At 49.3% G+C, this 23,570-nt stretch overlaps 1 protein-coding gene across 6 annotated transcripts; it reads left to right on the top strand.

Annotated features, from left to right (window-relative positions):
* The first annotated feature begins 221 nt into the window (after nucleotides 1–221).
* RNF112 (ring finger protein 112) lies at nucleotides 222–6,474 on the top strand. Of its 6 annotated transcripts, XM_028534480.2 has the most exons (14): nucleotides 222–800; nucleotides 986–1,026; nucleotides 1,831–2,116; nucleotides 2,313–2,519; nucleotides 2,625–2,753; nucleotides 2,934–3,038; nucleotides 3,455–3,505; nucleotides 3,796–3,852; nucleotides 3,936–4,010; nucleotides 4,120–4,234; nucleotides 4,397–4,563; nucleotides 4,642–4,695; nucleotides 4,802–4,876; nucleotides 4,986–6,474. In XM_028534480.2, the coding sequence occupies exons 1-14, from the start codon at nucleotides 747–749 to the stop codon at nucleotides 5,454–5,456; spliced, it is 1,887 nt and encodes a 628-aa protein (XP_028390281.1). In that variant the 5' UTR covers nucleotides 222–746; the 3' UTR covers nucleotides 5,457–6,474. The 6 variants fall into 6 exon arrangements, with proteins under 6 accessions (XP_028390281.1, XP_035888801.1, XP_035888797.1 ...); XM_036032903.1 differs by lacking the exons at nucleotides 222–800; nucleotides 986–1,026 and having other exon boundaries at nucleotides 1,043–2,116; XM_036032904.1 differs by lacking the exons at nucleotides 222–800; nucleotides 986–1,026; nucleotides 2,934–3,038 and having other exon boundaries at nucleotides 1,041–2,116.
* The last annotated feature ends 17,096 nt before the right edge of the window (nucleotides 6,475–23,570 follow it).

A 23,570-nucleotide genomic window follows, 5' to 3' on the forward strand; every position in this document is an offset into this window, starting at 1 on the left:
TTCTCCCCAGAGCCCAGGAGAGTCCCCGAGAGTGAAGGGCAGGTCGAGAGGCCTTTCTCCAGCACAGCTCTGGGCGTGGGGTTGCTCCCCTCCCCCCTGCCAGCCCCTCATGGTGAGGCCCCTCATGTGCCCAGGTCTGGGTTGGGGCTCTTCCCTGTAGCCTGGCCTCCTGCCCACCTCCAGCCCTGTCCTCCTAACCTCCAGCCCTGTCCTCCTAACCAGCCCTGCTGTCCACGAAGCAGCCAGGGTGAACAGGGCTGGCCTCTTAGGTGTGTGACCAGTGTCATCACTCGGGGCCAGTCCGCAGAGGTCCCTGTGCTCAGGGGGCAGTGCTCTGCAGTCGCAATCTAGAAATACTTCATAACCGGAGCTTTGACTTTGTGTGGAGCAAGCGCCCTCCCCCTCCCTGTTCTTATCTTTTCCCGTCTCCATGGTGACTCACCACTTCAGCTTGCCTGCATCCCAGCCTCTGCCAGGGATTCTGAGCCTGGCTCTGTCCCTCCCTCCTCCAGAGCCCTGGTTCCTGCAGTCCTCTCTCCTCCCCCTGGGGTGAGTCCAGAGGCAGCCTCCTCTTTCCCGACTGTCACATCTATTTTTCAGCTCTGACGAGTTGGCTGCTCAGGAGAGACCATCCCCCCACACCCTCCACCTGTCACAGCTCAGCAGCCCTTGCAGTCTTACTGCTGCTGAAGGCCCCAGGGGCCTCCGCCCTCGGCTCTGGACCCACTCCCCACTGCCAGCCTCCCATGCCCCGGTCCGCCTTGTCTGTTATCTCCTTTTGTCACTGGTTTGGCAAACAGGCAAGTCTTCTCCTCAGATTTGGGGAAAGGGGTGGGGGTGGGAAGGGGCTGCCTGGGGACGGGTGGGCGTGCAGACGGGGGTGAGAGGCTGCTAAAACCTGAGATGAAGACAGACGTCTGGGTTCTTTTCAAAATGACGGGGTTTTTTTGTTGTTGTTATTTTTCCCCAAAATTTCCTCTTCAAGGAGAGAAAGCAGAGCTTCATGGGAAACCACAGCAACAGTTGGTAAGTGGCAGGGCCTGAGGGAGGACCCCAGCAATGGGCCTTGTAGGTCGCTTGGTCCAGGAACACGAGGCTGTGGCTGTCCCAGGGGAGGGAGCTCAAGGCTGGATCTGCCAGGATTGGAGGGGGGTGGGGACAGGGAAATCGGGTGGGTGCTGCAAAGAGGCCGATTCCAGCTCGGGGTGGGAGAGTGGAAAGAATCTTATAAGGACCAGAGCCTTCTGCCCCACCACCAGGGGGCTCCCACGCTCTCCCACGCTCTCCCTGCAGTCCCACTGCTGGTGTGTTTAAGTCGCTGTAGGAAGCTGTAGAAGGGATCACTCATTAAGCTGTCCAGCCGGGTCAGTAACTCCTTGAGGAACCCCTGGCAGCAGGAGGCCGTGGGTGAGGGTTTTCGCGAGCATTTGTGACAGACACAGGACAGTGTGCATGTGCAGCACCTGCCCAGCGCCTGGCACGAACCCTCTCCCCAGATCACTCCATCGGCCCCAGGAGGCAGGCGCTGCTCCCCTTTCCTCTGGTTAGGACACTGGCGCCCGAATCGGGGGAGAAACTTGCCCACGGTTGTACTTGGTGGTACGGCAGAGCCAAATTTCATCCCTTCCAGGCTGCCTCCCTCCCCGGGTTCCTCTCCCCAGGCCCTGCTGCCCCCACGCTGGGGTCCTCAGGCTCTGGGATGCAAGCCAGAGAGGAACGGGCAGAGCGGGCAGAACGCGGCTTCCCTAGGCACAGCCTGCTGGCTCGATTCCTGGCCTGTACACCCTGCACCCCACATGCTGCTCTCAAACGACCCGTGCCGCCCCGCAGGTCCCACACACCATTCCCCAAGTTGGAGCTGGGCCTGGGGTCCCGGCCCGTGGCGCCTCGAGAGCCCCCGGCCTGCGGAATCTGCCTGGAGCGGCTGCGCGAGCCGGTCTCGCTGGACTGCGGCCACGACTTCTGCGCTCGGTGCTTCAGCACGCACCGCCCGCCCGGCGGTGAACGGCCCCGCTGCCCCGAGTGCCGCGAGGCTTGCGCTCGCAGGAAGGGCCTCCGCGGGCTGCGGGACAAGATGAAGGGCCTGCTGCGGGGGCCGCCGCCCTCCGCTGCGCAGGTCTGGTACCAGGCCTCCTCCGGGCGGGGCGAGGGCGGCGTGGGAGACCGGGTCCGATCCGAGGGCGGGGCGTGTAGCTCTGGCCCCATCCTTGGATGTCAGTGTGAGAAAGGGAGCTCAGGGCCGGACACACTCCAGACTTAGGGCCCGACAGACACCGCCGGGAGGCTGAAGGGCCCTTTTCTCTCCCCGCAAGGAGGCCTGTGCCGCGAGGACGGAGCCCTTGCTGCTGGTGCGAATCAGCGCCTCCGGAGGCCTCATCCTGCGGATGGGGGCCATCAACCGCTGCCTGAAGCACCCCCTGGCCAGGGATACCCCCGTCTGCCTCCTTGCCGTTCTGGGGGAGCAGCACTCAGGAAAAACCTTCCTCCTCGACTGCCTGCTCCAGGGGCTGCCGGGCCTGGTGAGGGCGGGCTCGTGCAGGGGCTGGGGCAGGTGAACGGTCCCAGCCTGGCTTTGGGAGCGGAATGGGGACTGGATGCATCCATCGATGTTCTCTGCCCTGCAGGAGTCCTGCGAAGGCGGCTGGCTGAGAGGAGGGGGCTCCCTGCAGGGGCCGCGATGGGGCGCCAGCAGCCTCAGCAGGGGCATTTGGATGTGGAGCCACCCCTTCCTGCTGGGGAAGGAGGGGAGGAAGGTGAGGGGAGGAAGGGCAGGGAAAGTCAAGAGTGGGTCAGGGAGGAAGGGAAGAGAGAGCAGAGATGGACAAAAGGGAGGAGGATGGCAATGAAAGCCCTGGGGCAAGGACAAGAAGACAGGGTGGCCCGAGGTACTGAGACAGGCTTGACCCCTCGGTTTGTCCCCTGCCGCTGCACAGGTGGCTGTGTTCCTGGTGGACACGGGGGACGCTATGAGCCCTGAACTGAGCCGGGAAACAAGGACCAAGCTCTGTGCCCTCACCATGATGCTGAGCTCCTACCAGGTGGGAGCGCTGTGATCTGGTGTCCTACTCCAGCTCAGCTTTTTGCAAACCTGGGGCATCTCGGCTGGGTCTAGCCCTGAGAGCATAGGGGGCAGTCACTGTATTTTGAAGGCTTTTGTGTCCAGGGTCCCTGCAAATTCTGGGGGTGCCCCTCCAAAGGAAGGATGCCCCCAGTCGGTGAAGGTGGGAACATTGCTTGTTCTAAAGGTGGGTGGAAGTTCCCCCAGGGGAGGGGGGGCAGTTGCAGCTCTGCAGGATCACTCCCTCGCCTGCCTTCCATCCCTCACAGCCAGCTGCTCTGCAGGCTGTGAGAACCCCTGGCTGGGCTCTCCAAGGTCCCAAGACCCTCACTGAGGTCTTCCCAGTATCTCTTTGCCTTTACAGACCCTCTTCCATCTTGTTCTCCTTGGTTCCAGATCCTCAACACTTCCCAGGAGCTGAAAGACACAGACCTAGAATACCTGGAGGTGAGGAAACATCTGGTGTTGGGGTGCCCCGGTCCCTGCCTTGACCATAAGGCTAAAGGACTGCACCAAGCCAGAATGAGGTGCTTTCCAGTTCTGGCCTAGTATCCCATGACTTGGAGCTGGGTTGGTTGGTGTGAGGCAGAGAATGCAGCACGGACACCTGGTTGGCGGGAGGCTGGAGAGGCCTGGAGCTGGGAGCCGGGAGCTGGGTTTGCACAGTGGGCCCAGTGTGGAGGGGAGGCATCGACCATGAAGAGGCCTAGCTGTGACCTTCATTGTCCCACCTCTAGATGTTTGTCCATGTGGCCGAGGTGATGGGCAGGCATTATGGGATGGTGCCAATACAGGTGAGATGCCTATTTCTGGACTCATTGCTCAGACCCAGACACCCCTCCCTGGCTGCTGGTGTCAGGGACCCCTTCTCTTCCAGCACCTGGATCTCTTAGTTCGTGACTCATTCCATCCCAACAAGGCAGGGCAGGGGCATGTGGGTGATGTCCTCCAGGTGAGTGTGCAGAGGGAAGGGGGTGGACAGGTCAAGGTGAGGGATCCTGTAGGTAAGCTAGGAATGTGGTTGGACCACTAGCTCAGAGATCTCTTCATCCGTCTCTCAGAAATCTGGCAAATATCCCAGGGTTCGGGAGCTGCTACAAGGGCAGCAAGCCCGCTGCTACCTCCTGCCTGCCCCAAGGAGACACTGGGCCAGCGGAGACCAGGGAACCCCGGGCGGTAAGTGTTCCCAGCAGCAAAGGCCTCCTCAGCTTGTGCTCCTCTGGAGGGCCAGATCCTTTGCACACTGGCCCCTGTCTCCCAGCCTCTGACACCCTTTCTCCCCATTGAAGCCCAGTCCTGCTTAGTCCCGTCTCCTCAGCATGAGAAATCTCTTTGCAGACACAGAGGATGATTTCTGTCACCTGCGAGCCTACATTGCTGATGTGCTGAGCGCTGCCCCCCAGCATGCCAAAAGCCGTTGCCAGGGGTACTGGAGCGAGGGACGCCCCGTGGCCAGAGGGGACAGCCGCCTGCTCACAGGGCAGCAGTTAGCTCAGGAAATCAAGGTGTGAAAACTCTCCCGGAGACACAGGGGAGCCTGCTGGCCCTCTGCCCTCCCTGATCCTCTGATGATGTTTCTGCAGAACCTCTCGGGCTGGATGGGCAGGACAGGGCCTGGCTTTGCCTCTCCGGATGAGGTACAGAGCTTCCCCGAAGGACCCAGGGGGCCAGGAGGGAGGCAAACTGGTGCACCCTGGGATCTGGGGAGGAAGTGGAAGGCAGCCTGGCTTTTTCTGTGGTCAGATGGCTGCCCAGCTGCACGACCTGCGGATGCTAGAAGCTGCCAAGAAGGAGTTTAAGGAATATGTGCGGCAGCAGGTGAGCCCCCAGGCCCACACAGGGGCCAGGTGTCCAGCTGGGGGAGCCCGTAGTGGGAGAGGGCTCCGAGTATCCTGGTCAAGGCTCCTTCTTTCTCCTCCTGACATAGGATGTGGCCACCAAGCGCATATTCTCTGCGCTCCGGGTCCTGCCTGAGACCATGCGGAACTTCCTCTCTGCCCAGAAAGATGCCATCCTGGCTCGCCACGGAGCGGCCTTGCTGTGCCAGGAGAGGGAGCAAGCCTTGGAGGTCCTGGAGGCTGAGCTGCAGGCAGAGGCCAAGGCCTTCATGGACACCTACACCATGCGCTTCTGTGGCCACCTGGCTGCCGTGGGGGGTGCTGTGGGGGCTGGGCTCATGGGCCTGGCTGGGGGTGTGGTGGGTGCAGGCATGGCTGCAGCGGCACTGGCTGCAGAGGCTGGGATGGTGGCAGCTGGAGCTGCGGTGGGAGCCACAGGGGCAGCTGTGGTCGGGGGTGGTGTGGGAGCTGGTTTGGCTGCCACCGTGGGCTGCATAGAGCGGGAGGAGGAGGAGAGGGTGCAGGAAGGGGACCAAGAGCCCCTGCTCCAGGAAGAGTAACAACCCCCAGGAGACAGTAAAAGGAGGGAGAGATTCGAGGGGTGAGGAAAGGGAGTGGGGGAGGGAGTGATGTTCTGAGGACCCCCATGTTCCACTCTGCCCTGGTGAATACCCAGCGTCTAGGTAACTGACTGAGCCAAAGAACCCAGGTGGCCCCAGGAACCTGGGGATGGTCTCAGGGGCCGGAAGGCAGTACTTAGGGCAGTAAATAGGATACAGGGCCTAATTTTGGTTGCAGATAATTGCTAACCTGCCATTGACCCAAATGCACTTGACCGAGGTGTCCACCAGGAGTAAGGCTGCACCCTCCCAACTGTGGCTTATTTTCCCAGGGCAGTAGGAAGGCTGAGTGACCTGGAAGGTCTCCCCTTGGCCCGAGAGGGCCTGTCCTTTCACAGAAGGGAGCAACCCAATTGAGTGGCCTTGGTGTTCAGGATTGAGGAGCACTACTGAGGGGCTGGGGAAGCGGGAGCACCAGACAAAACCAAAGACTCTGTGTGAGGTAGACAGTGGCCTAACCCCTAGAGTGGGGAAACTTGTCCCTGTGAGTCTCCCTAAAGCCACCAGCAGGACAAAATTGGTGCCCCTCCCTCCTGAAACCCTAGAGAGTCTGTGTGTGGGCCTTGAACTGGGTCTCCTGGTTGTGCCCTTGGTCACACCTGGCCAAATGCATAGTGCCTGTCGTTTTTGTGGAATGCCATCCCAGAAATGGGTTAAATGCCAAAACACCCCACCTGTGGCTGTATGTGGAGCCCAAGCAGGGAGCCCTGGGACCAGCCTGGGAAAGTCCTGCGAGCGTCCACAAGGAGACTGTGCGAGGCCACACGCCCTGACCTGCCTGTGAGAAGACCCCTCTGTTCCACATTAGTGGGGGGCTAGGTGCAGCTCCCACAGGGAACCTGAGGGCCAAGGGCCCCTCCCAGGGTTCGGGGAAGTCCTACTAGGACAACTTCTAGGCCATTGAACTGCAAAGGGTTAATGGGCACATTATACGAAAAATAAAATGTGTGTGCTTGAATGTTAGATTTCCAGTAAATTATTGAAACAGTGTTGGAATTCAGCCACCAGAGGGCTTTGGGGCAGGAGGAGGTGACTCATGGATGGGAAGGTGCTCTGTTAATGGGGACTCATGGATGGCAAGAGGGTGAAGGAAATTCAAGAGATCTGGGAGCTGAGCATCTGAGGTCCCCATTTGGAGGATTGTAGGAGGGCTCAGGCCAAAGGACAAGGGCACTCTCACCTTTGCAGGGAGCAACCCAGGACTTGGGGTCCTGCTCCCTGGGTCTCTCCTGCTTCAGCTGGCCCCCTGAACAGGTGGTCACCTGCCATCTGCCCTGGCAGGAGGAGAGCATGGAGGCAGAGATGGGAAATCCTTGCTGAAGCTATGGAGAGAGGAGGGACCCAGGACCACTGCTGTGGGGCCAGACAGCTGAGGGTCCACTTAGACCCCCCATGATTTCAGCAGTGGTCACAGTGTCCAAATCCTGACTTGTACAGGTGCAAACAGAGGGAGGGCAAGTCTCAGTGAAGGCCCCCAGCTGGCTGACAGTGAAAGCAGGGGAGTCCCGAACCCCTGGTCCCCTACTGGTGTCCCTCCACAGATGTTGGAAGAGGTTTTGTGAGACTGGGCTGGGCTGAAATGGAGGCGCTCCTCCTCGGTGATGTCTTACCCCAACCTTGAACTCACTCCAGCTCTAAGGAGCAGTGTTGGGGGACAGAGGCAGACAGACGTGGTGTGGCATACATGACTCAGCAGGAGAAGTTGCCATTAGTAAGCTAGGGACAGAATAATGATGCAGAGAAATCTCAAAGCCAGGGTGGAGGGCAGGTGGGATGACGACCAAGGGCTGAGGGTGGCTAACATCTGCAAACTGAGCCAGAGGCGGGCCAGCACCCACACTCTGGAGGTCTTTGTTGAGAGAGCCTTGCTGAAAGCCTCTCTTCAGGCCCTTCCATCATCATCTGGTGGACACAAGAACTACAAACCTCCTGGGCTTTGGGGCTGACAGGTTCAGGACTAAAGGTCGGGGGGACATTAAGAGGAGTCACAGCCCTGGCTGGCGTAGCTCAGTGGATTGAGCGCGGGCTGGGAACCAAAGTGTCCCAGGTTCGATTCCCAGCCAGGGTACATTCCTGGGTTGCAGGCCATAACCCCCAGCAACCGCACATGTCTCTCTCTCTCTCTCTCTCTCCCCCCCTCCCTTCCCTCTCTAAAAAAAAAAAAAAAAAAAGAATGCATCCTTGCATTTAAAAAAAAAAAAAAAAAAGGAGGAGTCACGAGTCCTGGCTGATGTGGCTCAGTTGGTTAGAGCATCATCCTGATATGCCAAGATTGTGGTTTCAATTCCTGATCAGGCCACAAACAAGAAACAACCAATGAACAACAAAGTGCTGTTTTTTCTCTCTCTCCCCCTTCTTCCTGCCCTCCCCTCTCAAATTAAAGATAAAAAAATTTGCCCTGGTTGGTGTGGCTCTGAATTGAGTGCCAGCCTTTGAACCAAAGGGTCGCTGGTTTGTTCCCAGTCAGGGCACATGCCTGGGTTGCGGGCCAGATCCCCAGTAGGGGGTGAGCGAGAGGCAACCACACAATGATGTTTCTCTCCCTCTCTTCTGCTTCTAAAAATAAATAAATAAATAAATAAATAAATAAATAAATAAATAAAGTTAAAATAAATAAATTGCATGTTCTTTAAAGATTTTATTTATTCATTTTTAGACAGAGGGGAAGGGTAGGAGGGAGAAAAACATCAATGTGTGGTTGCCTCTAGCATGTCCCCTACTGGGGGCCTGGCCCACAACCCAGGCATGTGTCCTGACTGGGAATGAACCAGCCACCCCTTGGTTTGCAGGCCAGTGCTCAATCCACTGAGCCACAACAATCAGGGCAATAAATATTAAGTTATAAAACAAAGAAAGAAAAGAGACCCACAGAACCTCAGATTCTTCCACCCTGTGAAGACTTGGCCATCGATGAGCCAGGAAGAGCCCCCCCTCATCAGCTACTGTTACTGACCATGTTGGTGGCAAAATGGCAACAGTCATTACTGGCAAAATTGGACTTCAGTTCTAGAGTTTGGCAAAGAAAGAATTCACAGTCATAAACTCAAATTGTAAGAGAAAGTTTATTTAGAAAGTTACAGAGATAGTAGGAGTGAGCCAGCTGGGCTGTGTGGGCTCAGGAAACAAGTTACAGAAGCAAAAGAAGGTCTCCCAGGGTCTAGGAGGGAGAAAGGCTAAGTCCTGGGTGGTGGGGTGGTGGGGTGGTGGGGGTGGGGGTGCTGCTCTTCCAGGAGTGCGGAGAGCAAGAGTGTAGGGTCCTTCATCTTGTGGATTTTGAAGGCCGGGACCTTAAGTTCTTACAAGGAGGATCTCAATAGAATATTCATCAGCTTTATGCTGATGTGCCCAAATGAGATTTATTCCCCTTGACTTCATCCATCCTTGGGTGTGGTTGGCACCAATGGCACCAACTGGATTTCTGCAATCCATCTCCATGAGTAGGTGTTGCAAGCTATTTACTCTCTGGTTTGGGAGGAAAAGTGTAAACCATTTACTTTTTTTTTTCTTTTTAAAAACTTGATCTGAGAGAGAAAGAAATCAATTTGTTTACTTATTTGTACATTTATGGGTGACTCTTGTATGTGTCTTGACTGGGGATTGAACTCACAACCTTGGTGTTTCAAGACAATGCTCTAACCAACTGAACTACCCTGCCAGGGCACTAAACCATTTTCCCTTAAATATCTTTGGCTTAAGAAAGATAGGATTTTGCGATTTACTAGATGACTCTAAATTGCTTGGTCATTTACCTCTCTGTGTCGGTTTCCCTGTTCCACTTGTGCTGGCTGACTGGCCTGTCTCATTTCCACTTCAGCCTCTTATCTGGCGTGAATTCTTTCCTGCTCAAAACCAAGAACCATATTAGGTTGGAGTCCCACTAGGGACTCATTCCTCTACCATTGGTAAGTCCTGATGCCACTGGTAAGCAGAATGTAAAAATTTTTCTGTGGCCTACATTAATTTTACAAACTGTGTGAAGACTTTTTTGTTTGCATTTTCACATGATTAACCATTTGAAGATTATTTTGTAGTTACTCATAAAGTTTTACACAGAGAGATCTGATCAGAGCACTGGGGAGTAGGGAGGGGCGGTAGGAGGTTGCCCAAGGCAATGGTAAACAGTCTAGCACAGGATTGGCTGAGGAGCTGAATACCTCCAGAGCGCACAGAATTATGGGCGAGAAGATTTGAAATAAAAAGAGGACAGAGAGCTCTTGGTCTCTCTTCCTTGAGGATGCCTGGATGATCATGCTGCAGCTGCCTGCATTTCCCTAAGGATGGTATTTTGGAAGGATTTTGGATAGATTTTGGATGGGAGAACAACTCTGGGCACAGCACAGGATCAGGCTGGCCTGGCAGAGGATGGCAGGTTTACCCTTTGGGTGTTTAAAAGGGGACAAGCTCTGAGGCAGAAGCTTGCCATTCTTCTAAAATGGTGTAGCTTTTGTATCTTATGTTGTTTCAGTTTGTAAACTAACCCTATAGAAATAAGATAATTAAAAACTAACAGAGAAAATGATACCAGAACTCAGGAGTTAAAGATTTTAGCCTTAATTGATAGGCTTAAGTGATTAAAGCGTAAGTGGACTAAAGCCTGTGGAAAGTTGTTATTCCAAAATTGAGTAGTTTTTGAATAAAGACTCCTTGCCTTTATCACCAAACCTTTGCCTCCTAGAGGGTGGCAGCAGGACTCCACTTGGTGTTCGCTAACATTACCCAATTGGAGCCTAAGGAATAGCATATCATGTTTTGCCATGTATAATACGCACTTTTTTGCCCAAATTTTTGAGGCAAAAATAAGGATGCACATTATACATGGGTAGTACCTGAAATATCTTGTATATGTTCTTGTGTTTTGTAATTATTTGTTATATAAAATTTCTTGTACCGTAATATGTTAAAAAATAAATGCTAAAATGCCTTTTAATAATGCCTTTTTGCAAAAAACAAGTATCTGAATATAAATAAATAGAAAATTGAATTAAAAAATTAAAATGAAAGATTTTTTTTCCTGAAAGTTTGGGGAAAAAAAACATGGGTGCACATTACACATGGCAAAATATGGTAACTCCAGAGCCTGACAAGCTAACATGTTTTTCTTTTAGGACCCAGGACTTGTCCTGCATTCCCTTCAATTGCACAGGTAACCCCACATTTACATGATAATGTAGACCCTTTGGTAATTGTTCTAACATCCAAATAATATTTCTCAGATGCTAAACATAGACACCCATTGCCATTTTTATTTAGTATTAAAGCCTCTTGTGAGGCTCAGAGAGGTACAGATTCTGTTTCCAATGTTACTGTTCATGGCTAGTTTTGAGCCTTAAGGACAAACCCACTTTATAGGCCACTTTTCTCATCAGTCCAGACCAGCTATTACGTGACTATAGCAGGACTGTCCTGCTGAACTAGGAAGGAGATCTCAGGGCTGCTTTGTGGCTAACCACTAAGCTCTGTTTTCACTGAGCACCTCTGAGATCTTTTGTGGTAAGTTTTTGTTCCACCATTAAATTATTCCCAGTATTCCAATTTCAAATTTCCCTATTCCATTACAATTGTATCATTGTTAGAGGGAACTCAAGAATTAAAGATTCTAGCCTTTGTTGATGGGCATGTGGAAAGCTGTTATTTTGGGAACTGGAATGCATGACCACAGTGGCTCCAGAAATTCCACAAGCAATTCAACCTTGTAACCCAGGGGGTCTGCAAGCCATGGAGACAGTATCTGAGCTTTTGTGTTCCAGGGACTGAACACTGGTAATGCAGATAACGAATTGTTGATTGACAGATAAAGTAGTAGGAAAATCACAGCTGGATTGCAACTCTTATTCAACTAACCTTTTTCCCCCTTTCCCCCCAAACTCCTTACTTATCCTTCTATCTAACCTTTTTCCCCAAACCCCTTACCCATCCTTCCTTCTTATAAAGAGATCAACTTGAAATGAGATGTTAAGACAGTTTTTGAGGGTACATAACCTGGTGTCTTTTCGGGTTGCCGACCATATGAATAAAGTGGTGATAAAGATTCAACTCTTGTTTCTACTTGTTGGTTCTGGTGGTGACAGGCAGCACCAACACTGGCTTTTCCAGTTTCATTATGTGTTTTCATAATTGGCCCAAAGCACTGAGTTGATTACTCAAAGTATTAATATTGTAGGAGGGTGCAGCCAGAGGATCCCCAAAAGAAGGATTTGTAATGGGGTCCAGAACTCAAGGTGTCCAGATTTTAGGATGTCCTCACACCCCCCCAGGTGTGGGTTGGTAGAAGGGACAAATGGAGCAGGGCCATTGAGAGCTGTTTTCCATAGCAACAGCCTTCCAGCTACCCTCTGGCATGGTCATTTAACATATCTATGGCCTTTGGCTGGTTACATAGATATGTTAAATAGCTGTCACCAAGCTCTGAGCCAGGGGAATGGGAGTAACTTCCTCACCAAGATGGAACTGGGGGGCAAGTCCCCCGAGTTACAGCACCTGTGTGGGAGCTTGGAGATGATTGGCTCCACGACATGGGGCCACACTTGCCCAGACCCACGATGGCGACCAAAAAAGCTGGAAAAGACAGCAGATTAAGGGCAAGTGTGACCGAGTGTGGGAGAAGTCGGAAATGGGGCTGCAGAGGAAGATTGGCTCGGGGATTTAAACCGAGATATGGCAGCCCTGCAAGGGAGAACCATGCGGTTTTGGCTGAGTGGACACTCCCGCAGCTATTGTTCAGAGAGAAGCATGCGGCTGCAGCCATGTAAGGAGGACCATGCACTTTTGACACAGGGGGACCCCCACCCCCACCGCAGCCATGAGAAGAATCACCACGTGGCTTTAGCAGAAAACCACCACGCAGCTTTAGCAAAGAATCACCACACAGCTTCAGCTGAGAACCACCACGAGGCTTTAGCTGGAGATCCCGGCAACACAGCTGATGGTGCTGGGAACAGAGGAAGTCCTGCCAGCCGAGCATGGATTACTGGGAAGAACCGGGAGCTGCCTGAACCACAGACTTCTATTTCTTTTCCTGAGATATGGTACCCCAGACTGGGCAAAGGGGGAAGGAAGGACTGTGTGTGTTTGTGGGTGTTTTAAGGGACTTTGGGATTTTGATAAAGACATTAAGTCATTACTCTTAGGTTTTGTAACTTGAATAAATAATTCCTTTTTTTTTTCCACCAATCTCTAACATGGAGAGTTATAATTCTCTGGCTTAGGGAAAGGTGAACCTAGTACAGGAGGACCCCAGGAGAAACGGGGGTCAATTCCGTAGGACTGTGGGACCCTCTTCCCCAGTGGCCAATAGGGGAGGATCATGGGAGACCACATGCGAGTAGCTTTAAAGTAATACAACTACTTATACATGCGCAGTAAAGCCCACCAAAACCAGCCAGGAAGGATCCGCCATATAAGAATAAAGTCCCTCCAGCCTAGGAGGTCAATCTCTGCTTGGAGTTGGCCTGCTCCCATGTGCTCTGCTATAAACTCCGGGTGTTCGGTTCAATTCTTTGTCCTGGTCACTAAGAACCCGGTTACTGTCAGGATGGGCAGGGTAGGACAAGTGGGAATCTAGTTATAATTAGCATTTTGGACTACAAATATGGCCACCATTTGGACTACAAGTAATATGGCAACTGAACTCTGACCCAAAAGAGGTGACTGACATCAGACCAGGAGCCACCAATGCTAAGTTGCTTCTTTGTTCACCAAGACCCAATCCTTGGCTCCCGCGGGAAGTCCAGCCATATAAAACTCCCAGCCTTTCCCTTCTCCTGAGCGGTTTTTTCTTAGCCCCTTCTCCGGGTGGGGAAAACGTCGCCTGAGAGCACAAACTTCCAAAATAAAGCTCATCTGCCTGTTTCCATGGCTAATTGGCTGTTTATTTCCTCGGCGGAGTCTAAGAAACCTTACAGATACCTGTGCCCACCTGTGACAATATCAAAAAGCATTAACTAGACCTTGCCTATTCAATTACCCTAAGAATTGTGTTTAACAAGTCTCTTTTTGTCCTTGGATGGCCCCAAACAGGCCCCTTAATAAACAGATTCTGTGAAGGGAGGTATCCAGGAGACACAATTTTGCTTATAAAGACTATTACTCTCAGAGGTTTTATGTAAAATTTTGAGTTTGAGTATTGACAAAGATTTTCTTTTTGACCAAATTCTACTCTGGAGCTTCTGGACACTCCTCAGCTAGGCCCTGGCTTTTTGGCTTCCCTGTTCATCTCTGCAACATTGTGACTTGTAAGAAATATATATTTGGTTATTCAGATGACCAAAATATATTTCTCATATTTATTTGGTCTTCATCCACAGTTTCTGGCTCACAGCTCCTAAACCCTTCGAATTTCTTAAGTGAGGAAAGAGCTAAAGGTGTCTTTTGTTTTGTTAATGAAGAAACTTCTGGAAGCACCCAAGAATGAGGGTTGGTTTACAGGAGAACCAAACATGTGATTAGAGGGTTGGAACTTTCATTCCTACTACAGACCTCCTGGTGGTGGAGAGGGTCTAGAGGTTGAATCTATTCCCAATGCGAATGATTTAATCAACCATGCCTAAGTAATTAATCCTCCATAAGACCCCAAGAGGACAGGGTGTGGAGAGCTTCCGGGTGGTAAACACAAGGAGATGTGAGAAGACAGCTTGAGTGCCCTTTCCCCAAACCTTGCCCCTGTGGGGCAGGAACAAACTTTCCTCTTACCTCAAGGTTCTTCTAATCGGTCTAATTGATACCAATAGCCTGGTCAGACACAAGTGGGGCGGGGGTAGGAAGGGCCGCAGGAGGAAATTTTGAACCACCAGAGGCAGCTGGTGAGACTGCATTACCTGGGTAAACAAGCTATAGCCTTGGGAACATTCCTGGGAGCAGCACATCCCGCTCTTGGTGACAGGAGGAAACATCGCACTGAGCACACACAAGTCTAGCAAAAATAACTGGGTAGGGGAAAAGCCCTCCTACGCCCTTCTGGTACCTGATTAGGGGTGGGACCAGGGCAGGCACATGCACCATAGAGGTAAAAATGGTGGCAGGGGGAATTGCTGTATCGAAGAAACCTGTCAGTTTAGTCTGGGGAAAAGAGGGGATTTGTTGGGGGCTGGACCCTCCCAGAGCCCACGGAAGTTTGGGCTAAGAAAAGCACCTGGCCCAGTCCACACGGGAAACTAATATAAACCCAGGAGAAGGAAGGGATGCTCTCTTGCCCACCTTATGAAGGCAGTGGCCAGTGTCTGCAGGACCTTCTGGTACTAAATGTCATGGGGCAATGGTTGTGCCAGCTCCTTCTGAAGAAGGAACCTGAAGCTAGACAGCAACTGGGAACAAGCTAAGCCACCTGGATGGTTGTGTAGCAGCTGTCTGAGGCTCCCAAAGAACAATATTTTAAATGGAAGAAGGAACTCTGGACACTGCCTTTGGTTTTGGTCTGGTTATGGGTAGCTGGACTTCCCTCTGGGTTTCTGGAGGGGGTGGGCTTTTGAGACAAGAGTCCACCATTCTCCCAGATTGTGCAGCATTTGAATAAAGACCTCTTTCCTTTCTCACCAACCTCTGCTTCTGGAATTTGCCTATTGGCAGTGGGCAGCTGAGTCCCCACTTTTTGGTTCAGTAATATAATAATACATGAAATAGATTAGCAAGAGAAAATAACCACATTTAATACATATGTATGGGAACTCCCTACAAGAGCGATTCCGGAGCCCCACATGCAGGAGAGGTCCAGATTTAGAAAGGAAGGGTTGGTGTGTCTAAGACATTCTGAGCTAGGAGTGAGGTCATGTACCTTAGAGGCTTTAAAAGGTCATTGCAGGACAACCATAACAGATGTTTAGTAAATAGAAGTTTGCCCTGCTATATTGGTGGGTCAAAAATGTTACTCCCTGATAATCTCTTATTACCAGGCAAGGCCCCTAATTCAAGCTCTTCTAAGGTAGTTAATTACTTAAACCTATCAATTAAGACTAAACTCTTTAACACCTGAGTTCTCCTAGCTTTTCCCTGTTAGTTTTGAGTTATCTTGTTTCTATAGGGTTAGTTTATAAGCTAAAACAACGTAAGATACAACATTCTTCCATTTTGGAAGAATGGCTGGCTTCTGCCTCAGAGTCCGCTCCCTCTAGAAGACCCAAAGAATAAACCTGCCACCCTCTGCCAGGCCAGCCTGATCCTAGGCTGTGCCTGGAGTTCCTTCCCGTAGAAAATACCATCCTTTGGGAAATGCAGGCAGCTGCAGTGTGATTATCCAGGCATCCTCTCGGGAGAAGAGAGAGAGCCCTTCTTTTATTTCAAATCATCTTGCTCATAATTCCTTGTGCTCTGGAGGCATTCAGCTCCTCAGCCAATCCTGTCCTAGACTGTTTACCACTGCCTCAGGCAAACACCTCCTACCGCCTTTCCCTTCTCCTCCCCAGTGATCCCATCAGATCTCTGAACCCAAACTCACTACTGTGAATAGGAAAAGCGAGGTTGTTTATTGAAAGAACACAGCCAGCCTCATTTGCTGTTGTGGCACCATTTACCAAGCAGGCCTATGACCTTGTTAAATGTGACTGCTGTTTTACTCATTGAGCTTATGTCACCAGGGCTGGAAATGACTAGAAAGCAAGAACAATCATGACCAACCATTCCCTACAACCACAGGCACAAGATAACTTTGGAGCAAACTGCAGCCTCTTGTTACAATACCAATAGCCCAGCAGCCACACAAGAGCAACACCTCCACCCTGACCCTTTTATAATCCTATTACAGTCCAATAAAAACTTAAAGCCTCTACCCCTTAGTGCTGGTGTATCCCTCCACACCACGCCCCTCTCCTTTCTTGGAGAATGAATAAAACTTATACTCTGCACTTTCTTCTCTTTGTGATTTCTTTTCCAGCCCGTGTCACTGACCACCCTAATATTTATAGTAGTAATTTTACTACAAAAGCTCTTTTCATTTGAGCTCAGTGCCAATATCAGTTGCAAGAACACTTACGTTGCAAGTCCTTGTGGGAACCTTGGTCCATTGCTTCTGAGATGCATGCATCCAGCTGGGTTTTCTTTCACTTGGTAGCCCCCATGTGGTGGTAGCCATCTTTCCTTCAGAACACCTGCATGCACGTGAAATCTGGCAGGTAGGGTGGCAGGCCTCCTTCAGTGCGTTCTTCCAGGTCCTTATGACTTTATGTCTCAGGGTTTCAAGATGCCCTTTTAAGTAGTGAACGTGGTTATGACAAGATTCAGCTAATTTGGGCCCAGGATACAGTCTCAGACCCAAATTCCTAGCCCTACAAACACAGCGCCTAAGTTCAAAGAGAGCAATACCACACTTCGGCTAATACCTAACAAGGCTCCTGCTATAGCTGTAGACCCTTTTTACCTGGTAGACTGATGCATAAAATGTTCTGAGTCAGAGTCATTGCTCAGCTTGCCCAGAGGGCTGAGAGGACAGGGTGTGGGGTAGTATGGTCTGCATAAATCCTGAGTAACAGTGGACTTCAGGCCATCTAGACCTGCTGCCAACCATGATGAGACAAAGCTGCTGCTATGGTGTCCAGCTGCCACTGGGTGCATGGCAAAGCCAGTTGAAGAAACCACCTGCACTTAGCCGGGCTGTGGCTTGGAACGAATTCTATTGACAAACCACACACCTCTTATACATTTGGGATAACATTCCATGTTTGTTAGGCATAGTAAGAGTCTAGTGCCTTTAAAATCAAAAGGGAGAGAGAAAGAGAGGGAGAGAAACATCAATGTGTGGTTGCCTCTCACACACCCGCTGCTGGGGACCTGACCCGCAACCTAGGCTTGTGCCCTGATGGAATCGAACAGGCAACCCTTTGGTTCAAAGGCCCAGGCTCAAACCACTGAGCTACATCAGCCAGGTCTGTGAAGCATATTTTTGAAAATGAACAGAAGTTCCTTGTGACATCTAAGTTCACCATGTTTTAACATGGGCTGCTGCTGCTCTGCCAGCAAAATCAACTCTGGAAACTGTCATCTGGCCCCATATGAATGCTGCCATGAGTTGCTGATATATGAGTATCAGCAATTTTTGGTGAGATAGTTTAGTTCCCATCAAAGTCAATAATCCTCAATTTTTCCAAATTTGCCTTTTTGCATGACTTTTTAAAGATCTATTTTTAGAGAAAGGGGAAGGGAAGGAGAAAGAGAGGGCGAGAAACATCAATGTGTGGTTGCCTCTCATGTGCCCCACACTGGGGACCTGTCTTGTAACCCAGGCATGTGTCTTCACTGGGAATTGAACCTGGGACCATTTGGTTCCCAGGCCGGCACTCATTCCTCTGAGCTACACCAGCCAGGATTCTTGGCAGATTCTAAACAGCTACTTACTATCAGTATGTACATTCACTTTAAGACTTGAACTGAGAAGCGTGTTCTTTATAGTCTAGTAACTGCTAGTAATTAATTTTGCTTGTACTAATTCCAGGCAAAACCTAAGCTTCTGATATTTTACAAGCAGCCACCACCACAGAGAAAGTCTTAACTTGGCCACTTTTTTTTTCTGTATATAACTCAGTAGAAACCAGGATCTAATCTAAATTTAATAAAATTATTTTATTTATTTGTTTTTAGAGAGAGGGGAAGAGAGTGAGAAACACAGGGAGAGAAACATTGATGTGAGACAGAAACATCAATTGGCTGCCTCTCGCATGCCTCTAATGGGGGACCAAACATGCAACCCAGGCGTGTGCCCTTATGGGGAATCGAACCAGCAACCTTTCACTTTGTGGGGTAACACCCAACCAACTGAGAGACACCAGACAGTACTCAAATCTGAATTTTGAACAGAAAGTTTGGATAAATCACATCAGCACCTAATGCCTTCCTCTATTGCCATTGCGGTTGTGACTGTCCATTTGATCAGGGTCTTGTAAGAGAGTAGCAGGGGTTAGAAGATCACCTGTCCCAAGCACAATGTGGATGTTGGTTAATAATGATTGTTCATAGCTGGACTAATGGTACACTTACAGTTCTGGGTCTTATGCCCTTGAAAGATAGCTTTCATGGCATGTGGGACATGCAAATAAGTGACCCAAAGGAGGAACTTTCAGACTGATCAATACTGGTGCTCACTCGGGGCTGGGAGTAGATCCAGCATGGAGAGACCCTGTAGCACATGGGACTAGATATTGCCTTTCTTGAAAAAGTGCTGCACTTCATTCTGGAACACAGCTAAACTATCAGGGATTAATTTGATCCTGTTAAGCTGTTTGTTAGCAGAAAATCTCACATTCTTTACAGGAATTCAACATCTTGGACCCAACAATGTAAAAGTCACAATGTCTAGTACCCAATTAAAAGTCAATAGGCATGACCTGAAAAGGAAGGAAATCTTGTCACACGTACAACATGAATAAACCGTGAAGACATTACACCCAGTGACATACTGGCCAGTCACAAAAGAACATATACCGTATGATTCCATTCATGCAAGGTGCCCAAAGTAGTCAGATTCATAGAAATAGGAAGTAGGGTGGTGGCTGCGGGGGGCTGGGTGGTTTGGGGGCAGAAATGGAGAGTTAGCATTAAATGGGAACAGAGTTTCAGTTTTGTCAGATGAAAAAAGTTTGGAGATGGATCGTAGTGATAATTGCACAATAATGTGAATGAACTTAAGGCCACTAAACTGTACACTCATAAAATGGTTACAATGGTGAATTTTAGTTTATATATATTTTACCAGTATTTTTTCAAAATATTAATAGGTATGAAAAGGAGCAGAAAAATATTGCCTATAACCAGGAAAAAATATATCAGTAGAATCAGGTCTGTATGTGACAGAGAGATGATGGAATTCATAGATAAAACATAGAAACAGCTATCACAAATATGCTCTGTATGCTCAAGAATGCAGAAGATCAGGTGAGAGATAGAAGATATTTTAAAAAGAAAGATTAGATGGGATTTACAACAGAGTAGCTGTTACAGAGAAAAGATGAGAAGAAAAAATGAAAAGAAGGAAAGAAAAGAATATCCAGGACTTGCAGGACTGAGACCATTTATCATTCCAAATCAGATTGAGGGAAGAAAAATCCTCAGGGTCACTAAGTCAAAGGACAATCTGAAATGCCACATTAGTATCAGTGAGGCCTCAATATAAAAACGCATGTCCAGCTGACTCACTCCTATCATAATACTGCACAGAGGTGGGCAGAAGTACATTTATGGTCGTGAGTATGCAAAACACAGGGTTTATTCTTGTATTATTAAATAACACAAGAATTATTAATTACCATTTTAGTTATTTATATTATTTGTCTTATTATTATTGTTGTTATTTTACATCCTTACTTTTATGATTTATCTTTTAGGTAATGATGGCTGTTAATTTAACCAACATCTTTTTCTATATGAACAACTGTAAATCTACTGTGCCCAGCCCTGTATTTATACTCTCTCTATATTCTAGACTCCACTAGGATATTATTTCTTATATGGACATCAGAATTATACTTGTCTATCACACTCCAACTTCTCCTGTGTATTTTGAGTAATTGTTAGAGGTATCTAGACATTTAAAACTGCTACCCCTTCTGTCAATCACATATCCAAAAAAAGATATACAGAAACTTCTAAGATAAACACAAATTACTCTTAAAATTTTCCAGAAGGGGTAATTTATTCCCTTTTAATGCATACCCCACAGAAAATGATTCCCACAAGGAGAATAAAACAACTAGAAAAGGTAGTCCAAAGTTGTCTCTAACCTTCACAAAGTCGTAAATGTTGGGCTGGTGAACGCACAACCCAGTGTGCAGATGATGTGTAGTAGAATCATGCACCTGAAACCTCTACAATTTTGTTAACCAGTGTCACCCCAATAAATTCAACAAAAAGAGAAAAAAGTCGTAAATGATGATACCTTTGTTCCAAAGGCCCAACAAACTAATCTGAATGTGTTAACTAAATCAGCCACGCATCAACTGTAGAGCTGTTGATTCGCTCTTAGCCAGTCGAGGGGGAGCTGATGCGGTAGCACATATTTCTCGTTAGGCCTCTGTAGGGACTACAGGGCGGAAGGACAGTGTGCGACTAAGCTGGAAGAACAACGGCTGATTCTAAAACTAACCCAAGTGGGTTCTGGTACCCGTTGGCTCTGAAACCTATTGCAAACATTAATAGTCACTTTGTGGCACTAGTCTATTTTAGTTGGTTCTTGTGTCCTGCCCAGGGTTTTAAATGCTACTGCACAGCCATTGTCATGTTAAATGGTTCAACAGCTCATCCTATAATAAAAAGAGAAAAAGAGACTAACCTTGGATCAACTACAGAATATATTTAATACACGTGCTTCTGATCTTAATCAACAAAATCCAGATCAGGGTAAAAGTCTGGACATCATGAATTAATGTTCTGTGGCTAATGTTTGTCCTTCGCCAAAAGAGAAACCAAGAAAGAAAAAGCAGCTCCCAACATCTGGAACACATCTGATGTTCATAGCTAGATCTAAATGTGGTCAGGAGCCTGTCAGAGGCTCTTAGCCAGGCCGATTGGTTCCGTCGGACATAAAATCCCCATAGACTATAAACCGCAGAGGTTACTCCGAGATCAGAATGAAATGGAACAAAGCAAGACTGTTCCATAATTTTATCTAAGAACAGACAAAAATAAGGTTACTGTACCACCCACAAAGTACCCAATCATAGAACTGTCCTCTACTTTTTGTTTCATTACTGTTTGATTCTTGTGTGTGTCCTGACCAGGGTTTGAACCCACAACCTTAGTGTATTGGGAGGATGCTCTGACCAATGGAGCTACCTGGCCAGGGCTGGCTTCTGTGTTCCATAATACCACTTAAGGATTCACCCTCAGCCCCAGGGGTCGCCCTGGCGGTTGCATGGTGAGAGCAAATTCCTGGCTGCCTTGGACCTTCCACCAAATCACCCACCTAACAGCCAAGTCCCATCATTGGTTCCTCTTCACACCCTCTCACCGACAGCCCTGGGTCCCAGGGGTGCCTTCTTCTTCCCTGCAGCCAGTAAAATCCCATTGGGGTCAGTCACACATGTGTTCTTGATGTGCTGGCTAAAGGGCACTGTGAAGTCAAATGTGTACGTGAGCACAGAGGCTGCAGAGCGGGCTTGGTGGAGGTTCCGACACTTCCTGTGAGCACCCTTGTCTCACCTACGGTTGCCTTGCTCCACCCAAATGCATAAAACAGAAGCATTCTATCCCAAAGGAGGTGGTTTGAAGAATAATGAGAAGAGGCAAAAAAAAAAAAAAAAGGTAACAGTGACTGTTACTATTCTTTCTTCTTTCAATTGTAAATTACTCCAATTATGACTCAAGATTTGAGCTCAACAGCTCAGGCCTAGCTCCTTGCAGGGCACTGTGGTTCCACAGGCCACCCAGGTGCACCAAGCTAGCTCAGGGTGGGCTCACCCTCCAAGTGTGGCAGAGGGGCCCACAGGTCTGTTTCCCCTCCATCTCATGGGGAACTCAGCTGGCCTCCCCAGCACCCCTTATTCCTATCCTGAATGAAAGTATTACCATTAGCTTAATGTCTATATAATCAACCCCTCTGGGATCTACAGATTATGTCCTATTTCCATAAGGGTGTAACTTTTTAAAGGAACAGGTGCTCAGACTCTACCTTCTCCTTGGGGCTGGAACTCTGTCTCTAGCTCATTCTGCTGTTGGTGAAGAGAGAGGGTGTTGCAACAGACGTCTCCTCCTACCTCGACCCCATACCCCTTATCCGTGACCCAGAGATGGATTACAAGTTTTAATTCACCCAGTACCCTTAAATATTTTCGGTTAAACAATGAAATTATTTATATTTGTTGTGGTTAAATATACGTAACGTAAAATTTCCCATTTTTTCCTATTTTTTTTCAGTGTACAGTTCCTTGTCATTAAAGACATCCACACTCAAGTGCCAGTTGGCAGCATCCGGGAGGAGGGCAGTGCTCCTGTGTCTCTCCTCTACAACTCGACAAAGATTCCTCTGCTCAGCCCACTCTGACGCCTGAGTGCCGCCGATGGACCCACACTCTGTGCGTCTGAGGGCGGGTGATTAGACCCCGCAGGGGTGGTGGCAAGGATTCACCCTCAGCCCCAGGGGTCGCCCTGGCGGTTGCATGGTGAGGCCTTTGATTGCCTCCAACTCCTACCCAGTGAAGGAGAAAGGCAGCAGCACTTTGGTGCCCACTATTCGGACACCCCCCTCCCCCCACAGCCGTGGCAGTGCTGGGCAGCGGCAGGGGGCCATGCACGGGTCTCAGGCTTCCCAGCTGCCCTGGTGCCAGAGGCCACGGGAAATGGGAAACTCGGCAGCAGAGGTAGCAAGAGCTGGGTATTGCTTCCCCACCCACCACCATGCCATTGGCACTGAGAGCCGGACAATCCCTGCAGCTGCGCTGTGAGCCCAGTGATGCTACCTGCGACCTCAGTGAAATCCATAACCACAGTGGCATTGGCAGTAACAAGGCATTAGTGACCCCAGAGGCACGAGCAGTGGCAAAGACTGCACCAGGGACACCCTGCAGAGGCGGGTGAGAAGTGGTGCCTCTCACTTGGGACCAGTCAGCGAAAACCCAACCTTTGTGCTGCACTGCCATCTACTGGAAAGCAGAAGAAAAGCCTCTGATGACCAACTGGTTGAATTGTTAAAATTCAGCAGAACTGGATCTAAGAAGTGTTCGCTGCTTCAAATGTGCTGACAGAGGAACAAGCCGCCAAGCACCGCGAATAACCACAGCGCCACCAAAAGGAAGGGCAATGTTCAAAGTCACAAAAGGTTGTGATGTAAACAATGGAGAATTAAAAACAGCTGTCATGAAGTATCTCAAAGAGATGCAAGAAAACCGAGAAAGGTAGTTCAGTGAGCTCAGAAATAAAATCAATGAACAGGAGTATTTACTAAAGAGATTTAAACTCTAAAACCAACCAACCGACCAACAAACCAAACAAACAAATTCAGAGTTGACAAACAGTAAACGAGATGAAAAACTCAGAAAGAAGTGGGAACAGAGCAGATCCAGTAGAAGAGAGAATTCTCAAGCTTGGAGATAGAAACAGAAATGGCTCAGGTGGAAGAGAAGAGGGGACTGGATTTTTTTTTTA

This window comes from Phyllostomus discolor, chromosome 8 (assembly GCF_004126475.2).
Source record: "Phyllostomus discolor isolate MPI-MPIP mPhyDis1 chromosome 8, mPhyDis1.pri.v3, whole genome shotgun sequence".
Classification (NCBI taxonomy): Eukaryota; Metazoa; Chordata; class Mammalia; order Chiroptera; family Phyllostomidae; genus Phyllostomus; species Phyllostomus discolor.